We start from the raw sequence: 25,331 nt of genomic DNA on the forward strand, positions 1-25,331 counted from the left end.
TACGCTCTGAGCCTCCTGCCACCTTTTTCCTAGCTCCGATTGGTACAGGGAGACTCTCCTCTGTTTCCTGTGTCAGGCAGAGAAATCTTAGATACACGATGGAGGCTGGGTCTGTGTTGTCCTCCCCCCCCCCCCACTTGTTAAGCAAAGTCAGTCTTTCTCTGCCCTTCTCCAAGCTTTATATAAGTTAAGAGAGGGAAGTGGGAGGGTAGAATCTTTTTCCACTACCTACATTTGCCATCCCATAATGAGATTCCTCTCAGGAGATTTAGATTCATACGCCGGAGAATTAGCAGCAGAGGGAGAAGAATTGGGTGGAGTATACGTTGGTGTGTTGACGGGAATTTTCTGATGTTTCCCCACTGGCCCCTTCTTTTAAAACCTCAGCCCTGTTCATAGTGGAAGCAGCTACTTCTCCTTTCTCCATGGAAGAGGTCAAGAGTTCTGTTTATCTCGCTACAAAAATCCCTGGAATTCCTCCTGGCCCTTCTTTAAATATAGCGAAGAGGCCAGATTACTTGCCACAGAGTGAACTGCTTTCCCTCACCACCAAGGCAGCAGAAGAGGGAGTCTGAATGGTTTCATCCTGCTCTCATCATCCTGGAGAGCGGAATAGGTAGAACCTCAGGCGTTGTAGGGGGCAGGATCAGAGTGAGTCCTGGTGCATATGCAGAGTGCCAATATATATATATATTATTGCCTCTGCGGTCTCATAGTTTTCAAAAAATCCTCCATTGTTTCAAGGTGTATTTGGAAGCCAAGTCAGCCTTTTACAAGTGGAAGATAAGATATGGCTTTCAAGAACATATTTTTCCACAACTTGCTTGCATATTCACTCTGCCATAACAGTTGCCCCAGCCAGTTTTTAACCTGTGAATGTCAAACATTTGATACTGGCTTCTGTAGTCTCACCAAAGCAAAATGCAAAGCCTGACATTTTTCAAAAATGAAAATTATATTAGTTTGTAGTCTAGTTCATTGACCAATGGTGGCCGTCAACACAACTTGTAGTACTGAGTTCTATAAGATAATTTTGTGTTTGTGTGAAGTTCCATTCCATTTTACTTTAACTTTTATAGATTTAAGAGCAGTTTGATCCTGGATTCAGCTGAGATACAAAGGAGAGCTAATTTAAAAAGCTACCCCTATACCCTGACAAACCAGAGCCCTACATTCTTAACTTTAAATCAGGCTTCAAAGTTAAGTAAACTTCTGTTTTGTTGTACTAAGGAGGGATGTGAACTTGAGTCAAGGGCTTTCGTGAATGCCCTACAGCCTGTTCCTAGATATGTAAAATCTTTGCATGTACTGTAGGCTTCCATGCCACCCTTTCTGCATGAAATCAATAAAAGCCCAGCAAGGAGAGTTTGCCGTGGTCTTGACTTTAAACCCCCCCCCCCCCACATGTGATTTAATTTGTGTGTATTATTAAAAACAGTAATTTCCCCCAAAGTCACTGAAATGTCTTCTGCACAAGAAGGTTTTGAAATGAAACAGGTATTTCATAACTCATTTTGGAAACATGTTTATATTTCAAACATATAAAAGCTGGGAGAATAGGCCATAAATAAGCCTCCATTCCATCTGAGTCCTGTAATTCTGTCTTTGGTGGTGTACTTTTCACCAGCATTCTTTGTGCCTTTTTTAAATTAAAAAAAAAATATTTACAGTATATATATTTTTAAGTAATCATTGCTCTGGTGTGTGAGCAGTGACTTTGTGATTGGCTCCTGAGCCAGCCAGTCAGCACTCTGTGCAGATGGACTCCACTATAAATGGGGAGAACTGGCTGCTCCTGACCTCAGTTCTCTGAGGAAAGTTGCATTCCTTACCTAAAAGGGGTAGGTGGAGATCCATGGTGGGCTCACCCCTCAAAATAGGTCTATATTTGTACTCAAAGTTGGCTGACTGCTGGGCACACTGAACAGCAGCACCAATCTTTTCAGAATGTATATATTCTCAACTCATTTCTAACTACCTTTAGTGATGATATTTCTGTATGAATAAGTGATGAAATGTAACAGAAAAGCTGTTGGTAAATAATGGTGGAAAGGTTTTGTCCTTGTGTGGCTTTGAGCAACAGTTGTTGTTAAATTAAGCCAGATTTATTCTCGTAACTCAACAATTCTGACTCTACTGCCCCATTAATGCTTTTAACTGCATGGATATATAACCTCTTTATTTTTAACTCCATGGACTGGTGTAATCTGAGGTCATGTTATTGCTCCTTTCAAGACCATAGAGCATATATTTCTGCAATGTGTTGATGCCCTTTGACATTCCCATGGAGCGAGGGTGCCATGCTATCTTGCTGTGGGGGAGAAAACTGCCTTCTGATAAGGGAAAGCCTGACTTCTCCCTGTGGAGAGACAAAGCAGGAGAGAAACCTTCTAGTACTCCCAGCAAGGAGGGTCCCTGAACCAGGACTGGTTTGGGAGCCATTCTGCTTTGAATGTGTGCCTGCTGAGGGGGGAAACTGACGTAACTCTAAGGTGGATGTTCTGCCAGGGCAAGGATTTTTGCTTGGGCAAGGGAACAGTCTCTCCCTTTCTCTCCTTTGTACGTCCCTAAATCTGTTCTAGGACCAGGTTTGGGAAGGCTGCAGGGTACGTAGAGCAGGGTGGGGAAATGTCCCCTTGCACAAGCAGAAATCCTTGCACTGACAGGACGTGCTAGTAGAACAGCACCCTGAGACTTTTAAGAACTTTGCCAGCTAGTTGTATAAGAATCTCTTTGTCCTACCTCCACACAATAACAGTGGTACTATGAGAAGCCTGAAGAACAGGCAAACATCTGAGTATGTAAAGGAAAAAGTATTGAAGGCTCACCTTTCAACGTTCCGAATGTCCCAACAAGATTATTGTGCCTGATGTGAGCCTGGAAATATATATCATGAAATACAGAGAACATACAGAGCATCCGCTTCCCTTCACCTCTCATTTATAATACACCAGACTAGTCACATAACAGCTTTTTGTTTGTGTTTGGCACTCAGTATCATAAAATTTCTTAAATGAATTTACCTGCTTGCTGAAGAAGAGCCTTTATGCATGGAGATTCAGATTTTTATCATTTGGATTTTTAGAAGGGCAGGAAGTCATTCTCCTGTATTTGCTGGATTACCCATTTGTTTCTGTTTGCGGTGCTGCCCTTTGGTTATATATTTAGCAATTAATTCTTTTTTTAAAATTTGATCTTAGTAATTTTAAATGAGTTGAAATTTCAAGATATGCATTTAAAGTGTCAAAGGTTTGCCCGTCATTCCAGCTCACTAGAAGAGAGTTTATTTCTCACTATACAATGAAATAGAAGTGAGGCTGCCTGCATGTTTTACCATGTATCTCCCAAGTAAAATGGCTCGAGATGTAGTATTGTGTCAGTGAGTGCTGAAAATGTAAGGAAATGGGCTGGAATATCCCCCTAAGGCCACCCACATCTGCGGCCTTATACTGTATTCATTCAGAACACACAGCTGGAATGGCTGCCCAAGGCTAGAGGAATGTTCAAAGAGACTGGGATGTTTTTCTGTAGCATAATCTGGCTATGCGTGTGGCACAAATTAATCTACTGACTTTCTGTCTTTTTAGATCCTCACCTCCTTCGAACCATGACTCCTGAGAATATGTGTCATATAACTCCCCCTTCCCGCCTGGAGCACCCACCCCCTCCTCCACCGCCACCCCCTCCACCATCCCACCTCCAAGGGCCGCCTCCACCACCACCACCACCACCACCTCACCCACACCAGCAGCCACACAGCCATCACTATCCCAGCATGCAGCGGGACATGTACATGAAGGCTGAGTCTCTGATGCCCCAGTTCACTATTGGACAAGGCATGTCACCTGGAGATCTCCACCATGCCCAGCAGTCACAGATGCTTCACCAGCTACTGCAGCAGCATGGAGCAGAGTAAGTCCTCAGGGACATGATGGACAAGATAGGGAGGGAGCAGAAGCATTACTTGAGCCCCCTGAGACTTGTTATGATCCTAGCAGACATTTGTGGTTAGTGTTGGACATGGGAGACCAAGGTTCAAAGGCCCACTCAGCCGTAGAGTTCACTGGGTGGCCTGGGTTAGTCACTTTCTCCTATCCTACCCTGGATCACAGGGTTGTTGTGAAAATAAAATTGGGATGGGGAGAACCAAGTACAAAATCTTGAGCTCCTTTTCAGCAATAGCTTGATATAAATGTAATAAATATAACTAAAGTAATTGAGAAATGTGCAGCGTTTGCTATTGAATTACATGTATAGCAAGAGGCCCAATAATAGTCACAGGGACTAATATGGTAAGTCAGGGGCCTATGATGATATGCTGTTGAGGTGCAGTTTGAAAAGAGTGAGCAGCAAAATGAGAATTGAGCCAAGTTCTCTTGGCGTTCTGAAAAAATACAAAAGGCAAAGCTATACGACAAGCAGAGCTTTGTCCTTTCTTCCACTGACAATTCCTTCAAATTGTGGTTTGTTAAGATTGCTGAGACTTCTGTTGGAAATCTCATGTGCCCCTTACAGGACTGTTTATCAAGGGACGAGTGTGTGTGTGGCAACAATTTTTTAATTTGTTTTTAAACAAATACAAGAACCATTAAACACTTATCCAGCAGTACAACTAATGGTGTTTGTTTTATCCATTGACTCTAGACATAAAATTACACATTCAACATTTAAGCATATCATTAATATCATTACCTGTATGCCACAACTGGGCATAATGGAGAGCATAATCCCAGCACTAATGCATCTAGATCCATGGGGGTGCGATTTCAGATTTAATAGCTGGAGGCAAAGTCCCTGACGAGGTTTGAAAATATATTCAGGATTGAACTGCTTTTGTAAAAAGTGATTTTAAAGACTGTTTTTGTTTCGATAATGCATAACAACTATTGCAATGGTAGTAACACACACACACACACACACACACACACACACACCTTTTCAATTAAAGAGATTAGTGTCTTCAGCATGCATACCAAGGACATAAGCTCCTTTAATTATTTATCACATTTGTCAATTGTGGCTGACCTAGAAAAAACACACAAATGCATGTAACATGCCTCGAATGGCTCACCTTACTTCAAGAGCAGGTTTGAGGAGGAAGCGTTTGGTAGAGACAGGGACTGAGGGATTACTTAACCCTTCCCACACACTGCTTCTGCAATCTGAACATGCATTTGGAACTAACTGTGGGATGAGGGAAACATGGTTGTGTGTGCGGGGCCAGTGGGTGGGGTGGGGAAGCTGTTTTTTTCTGAAAACAGGGCATACATAAAACTGTAGGTGGGGCTTAAATCATTAAAATGTTTCTCCGTGCAAAACAAATACCTGCACACTGAAAGCTAGCGTATGAGAGAGACATGTTTGCCTTCAATAGTCATTATCCAGTTCAGACCTAAGATCCACCTTTAGCCAAAATGTGCATTATGAGATCCATTTATTGATTTTTACCATAGATGTGTACAAACATTGCAAGGGGTTGGACTAGATGACTATATACCATTCTTTGATTCTATGAATGGTAATGTGTTGTTGGTGAGACACGCCTAGGTCAGTCTGCAACCCAGTTGTGAGTTCCACTCACCAGGAATAACTCACGGTATTCTAGTTTTCTGTGTGCAGGGATTAAAACAACAACAACAACGTTTGTATGGAGGAGGGTTCAGTCACATGTGTCCATACCTTCATTCTCAAGCCTGGTACAACCTAGACACAGATACACCCCCTCAGTCACCTAAGAAGAAACCTGCCAGTTGTCTCTTTCCCTCTTGGGTCAGGTGAGGACAGAGGGAGGGAATGTACAGGTTTAGAATATGCCTCTATTTCAGCACCAGACAACAATTTGCAAGCGACTCTTTGTATACCTACAGAATTATGTGAGAGCTTGGCTGATGCTCACCTCCTGTACCCACTGGAATCCTCCCCCCCCCCATATATATATTTACATTTTTATGGCTTATGTGAAGTTGGAATGTTCTCACTATCTGTTGTCTGTGTTTGACCCCCACAGACTTCCAGTGCACCCTGCCAAGAAGAGGAAACACTCAGAGTCGCCCCCAAATACTCTCAATGCCCAGATGCTTAATGGGATGATAAAGCAGGAGCCAGGGACAGGGTCTGTGCCTCTCAACCCTGACAGAGCCCAAACACCTCCTTGGCATCAGCAGGGGGCGCTCTCACCAGGTACAGTCTCCAGTAGTATTGTCTGCATCCATATGTTATTTGTGTTCCAAAAGGGGAAGATTTCTATAGAGTGGGTGCATGGGAGGAGAAACTGAGGAATGGGGGCCATGGGGAAGAAATGAGGAAGGTGTGAGCCATGTGTCTCTAGGGAGAATGTGTTGTTTCATACCAAACAGAATGTGTGGAAGCAGTTCCCCAAGGTTGAAAAGAGCAGAGAACGAAAAACATTTTCCTTTCCTTGGTTACAAAAAACAAGAAATTAAAAAGCCATGGGATGTTTTGCGTGGTGGGAAAGCCATGGGGAGGTCGGGCAAGAATGAATATTTCCCTTGTAGCAGGAGGGCTTATTTGCATGAGGTGTAAATACGCAGTTTTGTAAACACATAATTTTACTATTGCTGCAGGCCTGATTCAGGACAATGACAGCTTAAATGGCTCCTACTTGGATCCCAATTACCAGTCTATAAAATGGCAGCCACATCAACAGAACAAGTGGGCAACTCTGTATGATGCCAACTACAAGGAGCTGTGAGTAGAGATGGTGCCTGTGTAAACTCCTCTGCATGCTGGCTCAGAGAAATGGAGCTGATTTACCTTCATATTTGCTCAAGAGTAGCACTGCTCTTATTAAATCGCAAGGAGCTGGAGGCTGGTGTATATAGCATGCAAGAAAAGCCTCGCAACTTTGAACCTCTTTAAATTGCCACTTTACACCATTTTAACAATAGTAAAATTTCAGTATTGTTTATTAAGCACTTACAGTTATTAGGTGCTCTACAAAGTACATTTAAAAGACATTTTCTGCAGCCATTGCTGTACAGTTGGAACAGAAAAACACAGAAAGGGAAAGAAAGAAATGAGGAAGATGTGACTAATAAAACTGCAGCGATCAGAAACAAGACAATCAGTTGTGGAAGGCTATCTTGAATGGGTGTATTATCAACTGATAAAAAAACAGAAAAGGCACACTAGCCTTTTTGCTCCTCCTTCAACACTGTTCGCTTGTTCATTGATTTCTGAAATCTCAATGACACTTCTGGGTTTAGTCATTTTTATACTTTCGGAAGCGTGGCACGTAGTGATAGCATTTGCGCCTCTCCATTACCTGGTCACCTTTTGAGAATTGCCTTTTAAAAAATGCTGTCCTATTGTCTGCTTAGAGCAGGGGTTGTCAACCTGGTCCCTACCACCCACTAGTGGGCGTTTCAGGATTCTAGGTGGGTGGTAGGGGGTTCTACGACACAAACTGAATCGCTCCCACCATCGAGCACTGGTGGGCGATAAGGAAATTTTTACCACCAAGAAAGATGCATTAGTGGGTGGTAGGTATAGAAAGGTTGACTACCCCTGGTTTAGAGGGAAAGGGTAAGAGTGGTTTCCCCAGGAGCAGGCACTCAAGGGTTAGGGAGAGGGGAGTTAGGTTTCATCAGCAAAGGTGACCCCTCTTAAGAAGGCAGTCCATTTTGATGCTTGTGCAGCAAAATAAAATGATATATCTTTTGGCTTCTGGAAACACCCCGTGTGAGAAGACTGCAAAATTCAAATAATTCTAACTGTAGAAGCAAAAACAAAGGGATGAAAACAAACAATAGGTGAGGAAATGTAGGCTTGGGAAATTGACTGATAATGGAGAGAGCATATACCCTTTTCAAACAGATAAATGATAAGGTGAAAAGGAGTACACAGAGAAAGTAGCAAACAGGTTGGAGTGCACTGGCAAAGCAAAGGCAATCAGAAGTTTAAGGAAGGAACTAATAACCATGATGTGTGCATCAAAGATGAATATGAAAGAAGCATACAAAGTGGTGTGATATCTTTTAACTGGTCTAATATCTGTTGGGGTTTAGTCTAGTCTAGACTACTTAAAGATAAAGGCAGCATCTCTTAGCTAGAGCCATATTATGCTGAATGATGATGGTCAGCAAGTGTATACATGGCATTTTGTAGGCTAACATAAGCAAATTACCCAGGGGGGAATCCTATGTGGCACAAGCAGGTGCCCACTCCTGCAATGGGGCTTCTCCTTCCACCCCACCCTCTTTGCAGTCCATCACACAGCCCCAAAATCTACACCAGAGGGTTGGAGAGAAAATAAACTGGAAGTGGGCAGACAAAATAAGAACATAAAAACGTGGCCCATCTAGTCAGGCGTCCTGTTCTCACAGTGGCCAGCCAGATGCCCATGGGAAGCCAGCAGGACACCATTGGATGTCACCCATAAGCTCGTGCCTTGAGGAGCTTACAGTCTGAATCTAGGTGAGAATTGTAATGGTGGAAAGTCAATAAAGAGAGAGCAGGAGACACCGGTAACCAGGGGTGGCCAATGCATGCAAATGTAGTTGCCTATCTTCATCAGAATAGCTTCACCAATGTACATTTTAGATTACACATCCCAAAAAGTGGGCTTGGAATGATTTCTGGGAATGGTAGCAGGGCCCAGCTCTGTGGCCACAACAATAACTTTTTCCACCCATGTATAACTTGGTTTGACTGGGAGGAGAGGTGGGATTCACAGAGGGAATGTTGAAGAAGGAAAGTGTTAGAGAGAGGGACAGAGATTGGAGGGGCAGGAACGTGGATAGAGCGAATAGTAAGAAAAGAGCAGCTAGAAGTGGCATTGAAAAAGGGTTTGGCAGGGACACGGGGAATGTAATCAAGCAAAGATTGTTAGACACGGGAAGCATCAGAGATAGAGGAAACAAAAATGACAGGAAGGGAGGGACTTTAAACCAGGTTGTTTTTAATGGTTTTAAGATGCCTTGGGCACTGATTTTGAGCTCAAAGGCAGTGCAGGATAGCTCAGTTGGGAGAGCACGAGACTCTCAATTTCAGGATCATGGGCAAAAGATTCCTGCATTGCAGGGGGTTGGGCTAGATGACCTTTGTGCTCTCCTCCAATTCTGTGATTGTTATATGGATAAGAGAGCCTTGAAGGGCATGAATCAGAGAGCTCAGAGGCAGGATAACTGGCAAACTCTTGGTGACCAGCTAAGATGTGCCTGGGAAGCTATGGCAGCCACGTAAGGTGAGAGCAAGAGAGAAGCAAATGAGCGCAGCTTCCAGGGTGAAGGAGAGACAAACGTTCAAGGGGTGGGGGAGAGAAACAGCTGCAGATCCTCCCTGCATTCCACAAAGGTGATAGAGAACTGGCAAGCAGTCAGACAGATTCCGGGAATTGCCTACTCTCAAGAACGCCCCGCCCCTGGGTTTCTATGCAGCTTGTATCTCCTATTTGGCCCCATTTTGGGGAGAGAGGGAAGGGCCTTTCTTGTCTGTGGTACCAAATAAAATGAGATGATTATCTGGCTTCATGAGAGCAATGTGGAGAGAAAGGGCCAGTGATTTACATTCAAGCCAGCTGTGGCATAAGAGGGAGGCTGCCCTTGCATGGCCTAGGATGCCCACGCACAGCATCATTGTTGAGGGCTGCCTTCTCAAGGTCTCGCAGAAGGTAATTTATCTGCGTTCCTTCCCTATGAATATATAAGGGGAGTAGGGCAATATATATATTTATTTATTGCTCGAAGGAACATACAAAGAAGCCAAAGGCTCAGCATCCTTTTCCCCATTGTGGTCTACCAGGATAAGCGGTTAAGCAGGCTCTGAGATGCAGAAGCAGAACTGTTGCTCCAAGACATGCTTCCTCTTGGAGGTAGTATATATTAGCTGTCTTGGAGCAGCTACTGATAGCCTTCTCTCTTGTGGATTTTTCTATTCCCTTTCTATGGCCTTCTAAATTGGGGGCCATCACCACAACATGTGGAAGCAAATTCTGTAATTTTAACTCTGCACCAAGTGAGGAAGCACTTTGGATTGTGTCCTGAATCTCATACTCCACTAAATGACATGAGTTCCAGTATAATTTTGGCAGTGTGAGGAAGAAGAGGTTGCACTGAAGGCTCACAGCCTACAAGCTACCCCTGTGTGTTTTTGTAGTGCCTTTATATAAATGTGTGGTGTAACTGTACAGCATTTGGAATACTATGCAAAGTTCTGGTTGCCTCATCTCCAAAAAAGTGAAAAGATGCAGAAAAGGTGAAACCCAGATGATCAAAGGATGGAGCCACTGCACTTAGAAGTAATGTATGAGGGGACAGGATAGAGGTTTATAAATTGTGGTGTGGAGAAAGTAGAGACAGAAGTTTCTCTCCCCCCATCACTATATTATTCATTGTTCTCACTTCGGCATGACTTTATTTTGCTGAAGGAATTCTCATTGCCTCCAGTCTAGCTGCTTCCTTGACAAGGCTCTTTAACCATGTTGGCATTCTTAGAGGAGGATAGCTAAAAACGACTTGGCTTTCAACATAGCCATTTCCCATTAACCTTCCATGGGCTGTAGGCAGCACATGTTCGGCAACATCCCCTGCTCTCAGTGAGGTGAAAGCAATAGTTTTTATAATAATTAACTTGGGTAATCTCTCCCTCAATGAAAACCATGTTGTACTTTTACAAACTAGAGGCGCCCATCCTCCCTGTTGCAGCAGAAATAAATGCAGAATAAAACATTTTTAAAATAAGAAATATACATATACCATTCCTTGAATTTCGCTGAGAAAGTAAGAGTTTGTGGCCCATGTTTCTCTAAATGGAGAAAGATAGGTTGTGAAGCACTCAGACCCCATGATTTGCACACTCTACAACTAGGTAGCTTTCCCTCACCAATTCCCCCCTCCTTTTACAATTCAGATTTAATAATTTTAGTGAAAGATACCATTTTTAAAAATTGCTTAGGCATTACAATTGCGTCAGGCATTACATGCCACAGTGATTGTAATGTTCAGGCACACTCTCCTCATTTACAAGGTGGCTAGGATGTGCTTTGGAAGAACAGGACATTTTTCTGAGATCCTGGCTTTAAGACAAAGTGGAATATAATATGTGAGATGCCTCTCTTATCTGTGGAAAATGTAGTGCTATCTGTTGCCATGGGCGTAGACATCTGCCTCGTAAAGAAGCCTCTGTGCATACTGTTACCCTCCTGTGACAGGAGCATGGCTCATTGCGTTTCTGGGGGTGGCTAACTTTCTGCCCTTATCTCCAGTTCTGAGTCGCTACTGTCCTCCCGCCCTTGCCTTTTCATTTTTACCTCATAACTCACACTCATTTCTTCATTATCTGTCCTTTAATTTCTCTGCATTTTGACCCAATACATGTTTTAAACATTTGTACACGTTTTGTAAAAAGAAAGATTCGGGCTTTCATTTGAACAGATTGCGGTCCTTGATTCGTGTTGGATTTGCCGAGCCATTTGTAAAGGGCCGGGTAGCGAAAGTGGTTTGATTGAATGGCGGAAGCTGCCAGTTTTGTTCGCTCAAGTTTCAGTGGTGAATGGCTAGAGGCCCAGTACAATTTCAGTGGCAAACAGAAACCATATCTATTCTAGCTGAAGAGCTTGAGAAGGGATGAGGTAGCTTAGAACTGAAGAGGAATGACCGTGTGTCTACTTTTTTGGGAGGGGGGAGTGGAAGGGGAAGAATTTGGCTTTTGGATAGGGCAGAATGGCAAGCGCTGTAGGAAGGAGGGAATGGCACAATGAATCACCAAAAATGTGATGGAAAGGGGGGAGAGGGGGAGAGAAATTCCTCTCATACTTTCTGGCTAAGGTAGCTTACTCTGTGACCACCATCTGGTTTTCGTTCAGGGCACATCTCTGGCAGCTCAGGGTCCCCCCTGTTGCTATGAGGAAGAATTAAATGGCTCTTTATAGGGCCTGCCAGGTTCGCTCAACCCAAGGGTGCTGACAGCAAACAGAGTTTATCCAGTCGCTGCTGGCATGTCTGTGGAGGATTGTCGGCATGTGCATGGCCAGCTTTGGACCTCTGGAGGCCAAAGCAACTTACTGAAATGTTGTTCTTGTCATGGCCACACACAGAATCCTGCACTGGATTTTGAAATTCCTGGCCATCTTGGGTTCTTCTTGTCTATCCCACTTGTTACTGTGGTTGTTTTGAGCTTTGACTCTTTCAACAGTGGCTAGCCCTTCCTATTTTCAACAATCCCTCCTTTTTCCTGTCACGATCAAGCCCCTTGGTTCAAGTCTTCCCCTCTACAGCTTTCTGAAGCCGAAGGAGTTAAAGATACCAGCACATACTATTTATCTGTTAAATAAGACTTCCCAACCCCAACAGACTACAACTCCCACTAGCCCTGGTCACCATGGCAACGCTGGCTGGCGCTGGTGGGAGTTGTAGTCCAAAGCAACCAGTGATTAATAAAGACTCTGTTGAATTCTAGTGCTAACTAAGCCCTCAAAAACTCATTGAAACTGTACACCTTAGTGGCTAAAAATATAAAGTTTCAGTTTTTATAGTAGGAAGGGCAGACCTTCAGGAGCTCTGTCACTGACCAGTTTGGTAGGGAGCCTCTTCTTACACTTGGGCCTGTAAAGAAGTAAGCCCAAATGAAATTAATGGGAGTTTTTTTTCTTTCTCAAATGAGAAAAATCAAATTTTAAGGGTGCATTTCCTCCAACAAGTACTTAAAATATACCGTAACTCGATCATGCCGGCCTGCTGAATTCGACAGCATTTATTTGATTTTATTTGATTTGCACCTATTTGGTTGCAGTTTATGTTCATGTATATCAGTCCGTGCGGCAGAGAGGCCTTCCCCACAGAGCAAACCAGGCATATTGGGAGCTGTGTGTATGTGTGCCTGTTGGCGAAGGCCACATATTTTCAGTGTTTCCATGACAACTAGTCCATTAAGGAGACATAGATTAAACCTCCCCAGCTGCTACATATGTTGCTTCCCCCTTCTTATTTGACACTCTGAGCTGCTGCCGCTTTGTATCCTGAGTACATACACTTCAGTCATTGGGGAGGAGATGGGGGCGGGGGCGGAGAAAGAGTTTGGAAGGTGTAAGGAGCAACTTCAGGTAGCTCTGTTTTAAGACGTATGGCAGTCCAGAATGAACCTAGCCTTGCGCTAGGTTTCTCACGTGGAAATGTCTTCAGTGGCAATTTGGGTGGGTGGGTGGAATCTAGTTGAGGTGGGAGATTTCCAAGTCTCGGGATGATCATAAATTGCTTTACCAGAGCTAGCAAGCAATGCCAACCTAATCAGCTGTTAGTTGGCAGATCTGTAGGAAAACCAAACAAATCAAAGCAGAGCTGCTTGCTTCATACTGTTTACCTTTCCCCCACCCCCGGAGCATTGCCATTTCCCTTAGTTGAAGAAGGAACAATGCTAACTGACAGTGGTAATTTTAAGATGAGAAGAGAACTTTTTGCCTGTTTGTAGCTGTCAAATATCCTTTGACGTTTTCTCTGAAACTATTAAGCTAGCAAATCTGGGACTCACATGTTGGGATTAGCTTATGTTGTCACATCCTCACTTCAAACCTAGTTACAAATTCCCCTACCCCAACATACAACTCTCAAATCCAAGGTGGTGTGATGGACAGAGTGGTGGACGGACCAGAGAGATCCAGATTTACACACACACCCATTTAGCCATGCAACTCTATAGGCGCTGTTGGGCCAGCCCACTATCTCTCAACCTATCCTACTTCATTGTATTGTTGTAGGGCAGGGGCAGGGAATCTCATGGGGCCCTCCAGCATCTCTGTTTGGCCTTCTGGATTCTACCCAGGTTGTCTCTGAAAACTGTCCCCTATAAGCTGTTATTTGCATTGGGAGAGGAGCCCAAACAGTTTAGGGTGCTTTGATAAACAACCCTGTAACCTAAACTTTTTCAGGATAGGGCTGGGTAGGATGGCTCATGCTTCAAGAATGCTTGCTGGTGATGCCTTATGTCCAAGCTGACAAATTGTGTTATGGGGGGGGGGGAGATACATGGTTACCTTCCAAATGTTTATCGTTTCCAGGCAAATGTTACGTTTGCAGATGGCAGAAGAAGTAGCTTGTGCAATTTGTGTCTGTTGGAGTGAGAGTATCTGCAAGAAAATACTTTGATTGACATTGAATGTTCACGTCTTCTCCCTTTGGTGACAGACCGATGCCCACATACCGGGTGGATGCAGATAAAGGCTTCAACTTCTCTGTGGGTGATGACGCTTTTGTGTGCCAGAAGAAGAATCACTTCCAGGTCACGGTCTATATTGGTATGATTGGAGATCCTAAGTATGTCAAGACCCCCGAAGGCTTGAAGCCGCTTGAATGCTTCTATCTGAAACTGCACGGAGTAAAGGTAATTGTGAAGATGGGAATATGCAATGGTTAAAGAGGTGGAGCACAACCTCTGTTGATACCAGCAATTATGTGACTTATCATATCTATGAAAAACTTAGTGTATTTACTGCGCAGGTGGCTGTGTATGTGACTTGTCAGGCCGTGTGTTTGTGCAGTCGTAGCTCCAAGCCATCTTACAGCCTGAGTGGTTGCAGTGGGAGCTGACGCTTTCAAAACTGGAGGTTTGATAACATCAGTCTTTTGTAATCCTTCAGTGGTTCAAGAGTTCCTCAAGGCAGATAACCCCACACTCAATTAATTTTGAGTGTGCAAAATGTATTTATCCCAGGACACCTTACAATGCAATTAAAACAAAAACATGAAAATAGAATATACAATCGCTAAATTCAATAAGCAGACAATCTAATCAAATAACTACTAAAACAGCAGAGTTAAAACTTCATATTCAGTGTTTAAAATGTAGCATCCTTCCAATATGCCACTGGATCTGAATTTAAGCAAAGGAGCACTCCCTCTGCGTGCAAGTAGAATAATAGGGACCCCATTACTAAATTTGTGTGGTTGTTTTCATATTGGGATGCAGCAAATGACCCTTTTTATTTGCTCCTCTCCTACCTCTCCCAGGCTTAACAGCTGGAGAAGAGGGAATGCAGAGCAGTACACATACTGAGTGCCAGTCACCAGGATGTCAAATAATCTATCTGCAGTGTTTCAAAATAAAGAGGTGGCTGCTTGTGGGAATACATGAGCCTGGAAACACATCATATTGTGCTCTCTAAAACGAGCCTGGTTCTTTTGTTTTCAGTTGGAGGCCTTGAACCAGTCCATCAACATAGAGCAGTCGCAGTCTGACCGCAGCAAACGGCCCTTCAACCCTGTCATGTGAGTACTGCTTCCATTTGTGGGCCCACCTCCAAACCCTCACGTCTAACACATGCACACACCTTTGTGTGAGCAGTCCAGAGAAGATTAGGCACTAAAAAGGGTAGCTTGGACATGGCGGCTCATGCTCATTAATCTGACATCTGCTGGTGCATCATAACTGGAAGAGGCTCTTCTTCCTACAGGCAGTGGTGCTTTTTGCAGTGGTGCTCTCCTTTCTGAGTGTGCTGCCACCTGAATGCACCTGAAGCTTCCCACCCAGGAGCAGCACAGCAGTGCCTCATTGAAATGGGTGGGGATTTAAGTGCTTAGCTCTGTTCTTGTGCCACTGATTTCCCTGGGAGTTTAGGTGCGCTTAGACACTGAATGCAGATTTCCTCCCCACCATGCATCCCTTGCGTCCTCAATTTTACACACTTTGGTTGGTCCCATCCAGGTAAAAGAATATGCTTTCTCTTTGACACATGCAGAATGTCATTTATTCTTTTTTAAAATTTTCCTTTTTTCCAGGGTCAATTTGCCTCCGGAGCAGGTTACAAAGGTCACTGTGGGACGGTTGCACTTCAGTGAGACAACAGCCAATAACATGAGGAAGAAGGGCAAGCCCAATCCCGATCAGAGGTAGGGGCTGTGTGCTACCTGTCTCCTCCCCCCCCCAAAAAAAATATGTAATTAAAGTTAACTAACTAACTAACTATCTAATAAATGTGTGTGCTGCCCTGCAATGTGAACATTCTTACATTAATAAAATAGCAGAATAAAAAATGGTGGGTAAAACTTGCTGCAAAATATTATCACCATTGAAAGTCCTTTATTTATATAGTTATATGTATAATTTCATAAAAAAATCAAAGCAATTTACAACACCTTTAATACTAGGGTTGCCATATTTCAAAAAGTGAAAATCCGGACACAGCTATGTCTGGGAAATTCTGGACATATGGCAACCCTATATAATACACACAAAAATTAAAACAGATCACCAGCTGATTATGTTTTTCTTAATTCTATGCATAAGTCTTTCTAGATCCTGAAAGGTTATCTTTGCACTGTGCCTGCGTGGTTTAGATGCTGCATATGCTGAACAAAAGAAGTGTATAGGCCATCATTTATTTTAGCTGCTAGGCCTCAAATTATTTCATTTTTTTTAACAGAAGAAAGGCAATGAATGCAATATTGTTGTTGGAATGCAATACATCAGATTAAGTTTGTAATTAATTTATAATATTTTTTTTTTTTTACTGATTTTTTAAAAAAAAAAAAATTGTCATCATGTCGAGTTATGATTAGGAGTGCATTAAATCCTGCATTTATCTTCAACCCACTTTGTTTTGTTTTCAGGTACTTCATGCTGGTTGTGGCCTTGCAAGCTCATGCCCAGAGCCAGAACTACACTCTGGCTGCTCACATCTCGGAGCGCATCATTGTTAGAGTAAGTCCCTCTTTTCTCCCTTTCCCTTGCAGGACATTGTTCTCCTAACTCTGAGCACCTACAGCTCTTGACTTGACTTGATGGGGAATTCTTGACACTGGTACCAAACTGTCCCTGATTCCACAGCACCCCTTGCTGCTGCCCCTTTTCCATCTGCAGACCCCACTATCCAACTCCTCCCTGGCTTTCTGCATCCTCATTTTCTCCTTTCCTCAAATAAGGCCTTTGCAAACACCAAGTAAGAGAGATCACTTGCTTCATGGTTCCCAATAAGGAGATATGGGCAGGATTGGAAGGTTTATTGCTGAAAATGGTGCCCAGGGGCCATGGAATGTAAGACAGCTCTTGCACCCTCTGCAATAGAAAGAGGAAGCCAAGGTTGCAAGTAGGAATGGTGCAACAAGATACCAGCCCTGCAGTCATGTCATTGATTGTGCTGTTCTGCTGCCTGGATGCCACCATTAAGCTTGCATACCAGCATGCAGCCCTGCTCCAAGGCACAGGGCAAGTCATATGGCTCAGATGTTAAACCAACTCACAATATTGCACTTGTGCGGACACATGCTTAAAGGTTCATGGGAAGGGGATTTGGGGAGCACATGAGGGTGACTTATAGGAAAGTCACATCTAATTTCACCTAGGTGGGCACAAATGTGTAAGGAACTCTTCCCCATGTCTCCACCAGACATTGCTTTGGGCCCCAATGCGTCAGTTCTGAAACTGATGCTCTCAAATGGGTTCAGCTAGTTGGATGTCTGAGTAAGCATCTTAAATAGTCTGGCTTCTTGGACTTTAGGAAGCATGATCTTGGGGGAAGGGCATATGAAGAAGTCCTGGGTGGCTCCTGTGCTTTCAGAGAGCCTTTTGCAAACAAGGAGGACACTAGGCTGTGACTTTGTGGTTGGCTGTCTCCGCCCTGCTGCCTTTTTAAGTGCTGTGTCCATTTCCTCTAGCAAAGGGCCGGTTCGGGGTTAAAACACAAACAGAGGGCGGACGGGGACCCCGGAGTCTGCAGACAAGTAAGTAGCATGCTGAACTATGCAGTCTCCGGGGTGGAGTTGGGGGGCTCTTTTGTAGAATGGGATGAGAGATGCTTCTGCCCCGAGCAGAGCTTGCCCCAGTCTTGTCAGTGAGGCTAAGGATCTGTCTGCACTAGCACAAGAAATGTGGTTTGGTTGCACATCAGATGCACAGCTGACTCATTTAATCCGCAGTGAAAATGGTGTGAGCACCAGAGTGCTTGTGGAACATGTCAGAAGCTGTGTCACATCCATGGCTGCTTCTCTGTAAACCTGACACTTTTATTATGACACCTTTTATATCATTCCTCTACATGTGATATAATAGCACTTACGCAGCACCACCCATTGCAGGATTTCATAAGCAAAAAAAGAAAAAGGAAAAAAAGGCACAGTCTTGAGAAGCTTTAGTCTAAACATTGGTAGGTGAGAAGGCAGTGTTGTAAGAGGTGGATTAGGAATGCATGTGAGCAAATGCAGTTAGCTTTTGTTTCAGCTGGGGATCTTAAACCAAGGGCTTCGTGATAAAGGTGGGTTTTAAGGTGGGATCTGAAGGGTGAAAAAGTGCATCCTGCAGCTGCTTGCTTGCCTGGGCTAAGAGGACTGATTGGAACACTGATGCAGTGTAATAGATTCATGAAACTAGGACTATTTGGATCTGCCCAAAGAACAGAGCAGCAAATTTTCAGCAGGACAGATCACATTAAAACAGTTGTGAGGGTACTTAGAATAAGGCTCATAACACATGTAATCGCAAAAGAGGAATAACGGGAAACAAATTCCATTTAGTATTTTTTTTTAGACATATAACCAGAACTGTGTTAGTGTGTACTTTTTTTAGCTCTGAACTTTTGCAAATGGTAAATTTGCATAGAATTAAATATTTTGATAGTGATGGAGAAGTGCAAAGGCCTCTGAGGGACACTGAAGGCCTTGCCACTAGAAGCCCTACAGAAGCTTCTCCTTGGATTTGGAAATTTCACCAGACAGTGCCTGGTGAAGCCCATGAGTGGTAGGAGCTTGGGCGGGAGGAGAAAGAGACCTCCTGAGAATCTTGAGATGCTGGAATCTGCTTCCATTGTGTGTTCTGTGCAAATGTACAAAAGCAAATGTTTTTATTAAAAAACCTTGGCTTTTTGTGCAGAATACACACAGTGCTGCTTATCACCTGCCCAGTCCACAGAGGCTTGGCCAAACGGCAGCATGACTACAATGGATTTTTGTGAACTTTCACGCAGAGGTGATGGTTAAATAGGAAAGTGCTATGTCAGATAACACTCCCATTGAGCACAAGGAGTGAAATTATACTTCTGTACCTAGCTGGTTAAAATTCCTCATTCCTGTGACTGTGCTTCTCCCACTTTCTAAACTTTCTGAACTCTGGATAGCATCACAGTGACTGTCTCTCCTCTTATTCAGATGTCCATAATGCCACGAATTTTGAGGAGAACATGTGAGGGAAAGGGGGTCAGAATTTGAGAATAACTAAACCCCCAGGTTCAGCTTTGGAACAGACTTGCATTGTGAAAGTGCAGCTCTGAACTGCATGAAATAGTGATAAAGAAGGATGCATAGGAGTGTTTGCAGAGGGGTGTTTGTGTAAAGCACAAACAACGAGCAGAATGAATCAGATAGGAACATTGGTGCCTAGAAAGAGTTACATGAAATTAGCTGCTGAAGCCCAATTCGTATCAGATGCAAAACGGTGTTTCTGTGCAATTTTTATTGACCCAGTATGCACATAATACCGAGCCAAATTGTGATTTAGCATGAACGTGTGTTCCCAGGGAGGATATTGTTGCTGCTGTGCTCCTTCTCCAGTCCTGCTGCTGCTGCACTGCTCTCTTTTCAGCCATGGTTTGGTTAAGCCCTTGTCAGGAGCTGGACTCGTAGTTTGTCTCCTCAGACAATATGCTAAGCAGGCAGGAGCAAGGGCAGTGGAGGAGCAAAGCACTTAGGATCTCCTCTCCAGGAATCCACACATTTGCAGTAAGCCGTGGTTTGGCTTGGCATCACATGGAAACCTGAGCCATTGAGCCCCTACATCAAATAGTGCTGCTTCCTGGACTTGACCCATGTGCAAAAGGTCCTTTTCCCGAGAAGCCACAATCTGCCCTTACTACATTTGGGAATAGGGGCCAGGGGCTTCCAGACCAGGCAAGCTTAAGCCCCAGGAACATATTGAGAAAATAAGCACCATCTGAGATGTTTGATCCTCCTGTTCTCTCCTGTCACTCTTGTGCTGGCTTTGCCAATTAGCTCATCGCACATTTATCATCACCATCACAACCCTCATGCAAGCCACCCTGTCACTTCCTTCACAATCCCTTGGGGATTTGTTTTGCAATGGTGATGCTTTGCCTCATAGCTAGAATTCCCACACACCCCTCCTGCTGAGAGAGAAAAGCTTGCAACTTTATCTTTATCCTTTGTGGGCTGGAAAAGGGCATTTATCTCAGCAGGTCTGTAAACACACACTGACTCAGAACCAAGGCTCCTTGTGCTTAGCTTGCAAAGTGAACCAGACAGCCTTCCGCAAGCTGTAAACAACTTACTGTTGTGCATTTTGTCTAACTAGGCTGCAAAGTAAGTTTTCTTGGAGGCTGTGTCGCTGTCTCCAAACATGGACAAAAAGCAGTGTGTTCTTATCCATGCTGATGGTCATAAAACTTGAAAAAATGAAACTGGAATTCCCAAAATACTCTGCAAAGCAACTTGCATTTCATCTGACTGCAAAAATGTGCACTGAGTTGCGTATAAGCTGTAGTGTGCAAAATACTTGCAGAGGTGTTGGGCCACTAAACACTGTGGAGGGCCCTTATCAAAGACTTGCCACTCTGCATGATTTCAATTGCTCTGGTGGTTTGTTATTCTGTGCCTGGCTGACTCATTTGCTTATTTCTCTTGCCAGCTTCAATATTGGTTGGTGGGCAACATTTTTGTTTTCAATGATTCAAATCAGTTAACTTGCGCAAAAGAATTTCCCCCTGCATTTAGGAAGAGGGGAGGCGACTGTTCTGCATTGGTCTTATTCTAAAAACAGCAGTTTTTTCTCCCCAATAACTTTGTTTCTCTCTACAGTTCTGTGTTGTTGACATTAATGTCCTATGGGCATCTCTGCCCTCTTTTCTTTTCTTTTTCCAGGCCTCTAACCCAGGCCAATTTGAGAGTGACAGCGATGTACTCTGGCAGCGTGCTCAGCTCCCCGACACTGTCTTTCACCACGGCAGAGTTGGCATCAACACAGACCGCCCAGATGAAGCCTTGGTCGTCCATGGCAACGTAAAAGTCATGGGCTCCCTTATGCACCCATCAGACATCCGAGTAAAAGACGACATCCAGGAAGTAAGAGCTTGGCCCAGCATGCCTTAGTCAGTAGGATCTCTGCTTAGGAAATGCAGTCCAAGGTCATGATTGTGGGTCTTATGGTTTCAGGTGGATACCACAGAACAGCTGAAGAGAATCTCCCGTATGCGACTGGTGCACTATAACTACAAGCCGGAGTTTGCGGCCACCGTAGGCCTGGAGAACACATCAGAGACAGGTACAGTCCTCTCACTGACCCTGAGCTTCATCCTTGCACCTCTGTTATTCAGGAGTTTTAATGCTAGCAAAAGTGTCAACATCCACTTTCACCCAAATCAGGATATCCATGATTTAACATATACCCACTGTTGGCCTGTACTTAATAATAGTGTTTCCTGTCTTTCTGCGAAACATCCCTTAGGCATACTAAATTGTATGTATACGGTATGTGTCATCTGATCATTGGTTCTGATGTTACAGATATATGACACTCTACTTCGAGGTCACAGTTAGTGAAAGTCCCCAGTATTGCAGGGCTTGGGGGAAATGCTTTGGTCTTTCGCAGTCATTGTCATTCATAGAACCATAGAATTGTAGAGTTGGGAGGATCCTGAGGCTCCCTCTAGTCAAACCCCCTGCAATGCTTGTACGTATCTATGGTAAAAATCAAGAAATGGGTCTCACAAAGTACATTTGGGCCAAAGGTGGATCTCAGGTCTGAACTGGATAATGACCCCTGAAGTAGCACATGTCTCTTCCGGATGCTAGCTTTCTGTGTGCATGGAGAAACAATTTAATTATTTAAGCCCCACCAACAGATTTACGTATGCCCTGATTATCAGTCTTCCCTAAGGGAGGCTGCAGGGAGGTTTTCTGCAGCAGACAAATAAAGCAGCCTTCCCCAATCTAGCGCCCTCCAGATGTTTTGAGCTACAACTCCAACCATCTCCAGCCAGTGTGGCCATGATGGGTACGACTGATGGGAGCTGTAGTGAAAACATCTGACAGCTGCCAGGTTAGCAGAGGCTGACATAAAGTGTGGGCCGCATCCTCCTGCCTGGGAACACATATTTGCTTTATAAATTGTGAAGCTACCCTTAGTTACTTGCTTATTTCTACCCTCCCATAGGCTACATTTGAGTTGTTTTCTCCTGCAGCATATTTTATACATACAGTATATAGCTGGAGATATGTGTATCAGAGTCCCCTACCAGCATTGGTCTAAACTCCCTCATACCTGATCCTAGCAGGTGCCTCTGGGATTCTAAGGTTGCATTTATATTTTGTGGCCCAGAGCCACTGTGATGATTGCTTCCCATTTCTGTTCAGGTGTCATTGCTCAGGAGGTGAGGGAGATTCTCCCAGAAGCAGTGAAAGATACTGGGGACATGGTCTTTACCAGTGGGAGGACTGTAGAGAACTTCCTAGTGGTGAATAAGGTGAGTGGAGCCCTTAGAAGAGGAGGCAAGCAACAAACAGAAAACAAGTTTGATAGGAATGACAGACTCTTCGGGCATCATTCCCCACTCTATATATTTTTAGCAAAACCAAAGCCAAAGCTGAAATTGGGGGGGGGGGGGGAGAGAGAAAGAGATTGAGAGATATTTGTTCAGGGTTTTCAGGCCACTCTGGAAGAAAAAATTGAAGCTGGGGAGCAAGGACTGAAAATGCTTCTTTCCTTGCCCTCAAAGACCCAGACCCTCAGGCACACAGAGCAGTCCCAGAAGGCAGCCCTCCGATGACCATTCTGGTGGGAGACACAGGGGGGTGTTAAGTATCTAGGGGCAAAGTCTAAGGCAGAAATCCTTTGTAGGTTTTCTTGGGAGGAAACCCCATTGAAAACACTGGCATTCTTTTCTGAGGAAACATGCATAAAACTGGTCTGTTAACTCGGTGATAAGTAGATTATAGGCATCAAAGAGCAATCTTTCTGAGATGGAGGTGCTCTTGCCTTTGCATGGAAGGAGCGGGGTGGCGGCGGCGGCAGCAGTGGGGGGGGGGCGGTTTGAGGTTAGGGAATGATTGTACTTCACCAAAAACTAAGGGCATAATTTGAGGACCTGAGCACACCCAAAGAGAGTGTTTATTTTGTCCATGCTAGGAGCGCATTTTCATGGAAAATGTAGGGGCTGTGAAAGAGCTTTGCAAACTGACTGATAACCTGGAGACCCGGATTGATGAACTGGAGAGATGGAGTCATAAACTCGCCAAACTCAAGCGACTGGACAGTATGAAATCAACCGTTAGCTCTGGAGCATTCAGGTACTACAGAGACCTGTGTAAAAAAAAAAAAAAAGCAAAGAGAGGGGAGTAAATTTAATATTCTAACGTCTTTTCAGTATTTTCAACAATACAGCTCTGAGTAAATGGGTTGGTACGCAGGCTGCAATGATATACACACTTTTAGGAATAAATTATGTTCAACACAGTTGAACATCTGAGTAAGCAAGCATAGGAATGCATTGGTAGAAAAGCAAAAAGAACTTTGACGTATGCTCAGATATGTACTCAAGCTAAAAAACTTGTTCCTCCACTGACGCCTCTTCTACCACACTCATAACGGGAGGGCAAATATTGTGATCCCTTCTCCTGCCTCTTATGGTGCCAGAAGAAGTATTCAGTTCAGGCCTCTGAACAGAGAGTGTCCCAGTGATTCAGAAGACTCTGTCTACTTAGTCCTCTCCCACAGGAATAAGATCTTCAGCTAGAGCAAGCATCTGTACTCTCTAAAGATGACTTTCCTGTAAATCTGCATCTAAAAGTCCCAGTTTAAAAATCCGTTTCAGAGAGTACTCTGTTTTCAAAGAGGAATAGTGAAAGTAGTAGAAACCTTCACTAGACACCCAGTAAGTTTAAAAACAAAACAAAACCCAAACTGTTGTGAATGACCCATTTGCTAATTAAACCCCTCTCTGGTAGCACCCTGACATTCTCCTTCATATAAGGACCCCTTCGCTGCACCTTATTCCCTCCCACCTGTGTTGAGTTTATGCCTGTGAACCAGCTAGATACCTATTCCTTGGCAAAAAAACAAATATTGACTACTTCACAATCCTATATTGGGTTATCGCCCCATTCTCCAGAAAGCGGCACCAAATTCATTGTGGTCTGTGCGTATACGTGCTAAAATTATGAAAACAGAGTGTTTGTTAAGAAACAGATTGGTAGTGGGAGAGGGAGGAGGAGCAGAAGGAAGTGAAATTAAATATGATAAGGAGTGCTGATCTGGGTGCATCCTAACTTTCCTTTCATTGTAGCCAAGCAGGGAGTCAGTTCAGCCGTGCAGGAAGTGTGCCACACAAAAAGAGGCCCCCCAAAATGTCCAGCAAGGTAAGAAGCCTTTGTAAGGGAGACACATGTTGTAATCTGAGCTGCGGTTGCTCATGTGCATGAGGCACGTTTGTGTTATTGAAGCTGGTTCTGGCACTTGAAAGGAGACGCAGCTGCTGATTCTGTAGGCTGGGTTTGGGGCTCTTGATTGTGCAGCACCTCACCATCATGGTGTGCAGATGGAATCGAATGTTTGCCTTTGAGTCCCACAAACCAAGTTGTGTTTGCTGAGGCTGCTTGTTAAGGTGTTGGGTGAACGTTAGCACATACAAATTGAAAACGCTTGCACGGTGATATTTATGGTCTCCGTGGGCTGAGAACTATTTTTGTATACATGATGCATTCCTTGATCTGATTTTTTTTTCCTGGTGTCTGAGCTGACTCTTGCATTCCTGCTTCATCCAGCAACCTTCCCTTGTGAATAATTTGCGTTCTGTTTCCTCTTCAAAAAGTCTGCATTTTCATTGCATTTCATAATTCCTTCACCAAATCAGGGTTCTCCTTTATTTCCTTTATTTAGTAGCCTTCTGAAATGTGGTACCAAAGCCTCCTCAGACATCTTGGCTCTTTCTTGGGGAGGGTGGGTGAACAGTTACCTGAGGGTCAGTGAGGAAGGGGCACATTACAGCCTGCTGTCCCCAAAAGAACGACACAGAAAGATCGGAATAGGAATACAGGGATAACTTTCTGATGAAATTTATGGTGGTTCTCTTTCCCTCCCCTTTGTCTTGTGCAGTCCCCTTCTGTGGTCACGGACCAAGCGTGCATCAGCCAACGTTTCCTTCAAGGCACCATCATTGCCCTGGTGATCATCATGGCATTCAGGTTGGTGTCTGCACACCTGGGCTGTTTCACACTCAGCAGATGAGTGGTGCACAGAACTGAGAATTTGAACCAGGAAGAGGGCCTTCTTGGTAGTGGTGCCCGCCCTGTGGAATGCCCTCCCACCAGATGTCAAGGCAATGAACAACTATCTGACTTTTAGAAGACATCTGAAGGCAGCCTTGTTTAGGGAAGTTTTTAACG

The 25,331-nt window shown here is 44.0% G+C and overlaps 1 protein-coding gene across 6 annotated transcripts in view; it reads left to right on the top strand.

Annotated features, from left to right (window-relative positions):
- The window catches only part of MYRF (myelin regulatory factor), a 92,405-nt gene that overhangs the window by 51,887 nt on the left and 15,187 nt on the right, over positions 1 to 25,331 (top strand). For 3 of the 6 annotated variants that reach the window (XM_083416847.1, XM_083416849.1, XM_083416851.1), the window contains 14 exons: positions 3,588 to 3,912; positions 6,008 to 6,180; positions 6,585 to 6,708; positions 14,139 to 14,334; positions 15,142 to 15,218; positions 15,729 to 15,839; positions 16,560 to 16,650; positions 17,604 to 17,669; positions 20,814 to 21,014; positions 21,105 to 21,213; positions 22,305 to 22,414; positions 23,077 to 23,237; positions 24,233 to 24,305; positions 25,042 to 25,130. In XM_083416847.1, coding sequence (XP_083272973.1) covers positions 3,588 to 3,912; positions 6,008 to 6,180; positions 6,585 to 6,708; positions 14,139 to 14,334; positions 15,142 to 15,218; positions 15,729 to 15,839; positions 16,560 to 16,650; positions 17,604 to 17,669; positions 20,814 to 21,014; positions 21,105 to 21,213; positions 22,305 to 22,414; positions 23,077 to 23,237; positions 24,233 to 24,305; positions 25,042 to 25,130 — 1,906 coding nt within the window. The remainder of the gene's footprint in view (positions 1 to 3,587; positions 3,913 to 6,007; positions 6,181 to 6,584; positions 6,709 to 14,138; positions 14,335 to 15,141; positions 15,219 to 15,728; positions 15,840 to 16,559; positions 16,651 to 17,603; positions 17,670 to 20,813; positions 21,015 to 21,104; positions 21,214 to 22,304; positions 22,415 to 23,076; positions 23,238 to 24,232; positions 24,306 to 25,041; positions 25,131 to 25,331) is intronic. The other 3 variants (XM_083416848.1, XM_083416850.1, XM_083416852.1) reach the window with 1 other exon arrangement.

The sequence above is a fragment of the Podarcis tiliguerta genome (genome assembly GCF_965153285.1).
Source record: "Podarcis tiliguerta genome assembly, chromosome: 1".
NCBI lineage: Eukaryota > Metazoa > Chordata > Lepidosauria > Squamata > Lacertidae > Podarcis > Podarcis tiliguerta.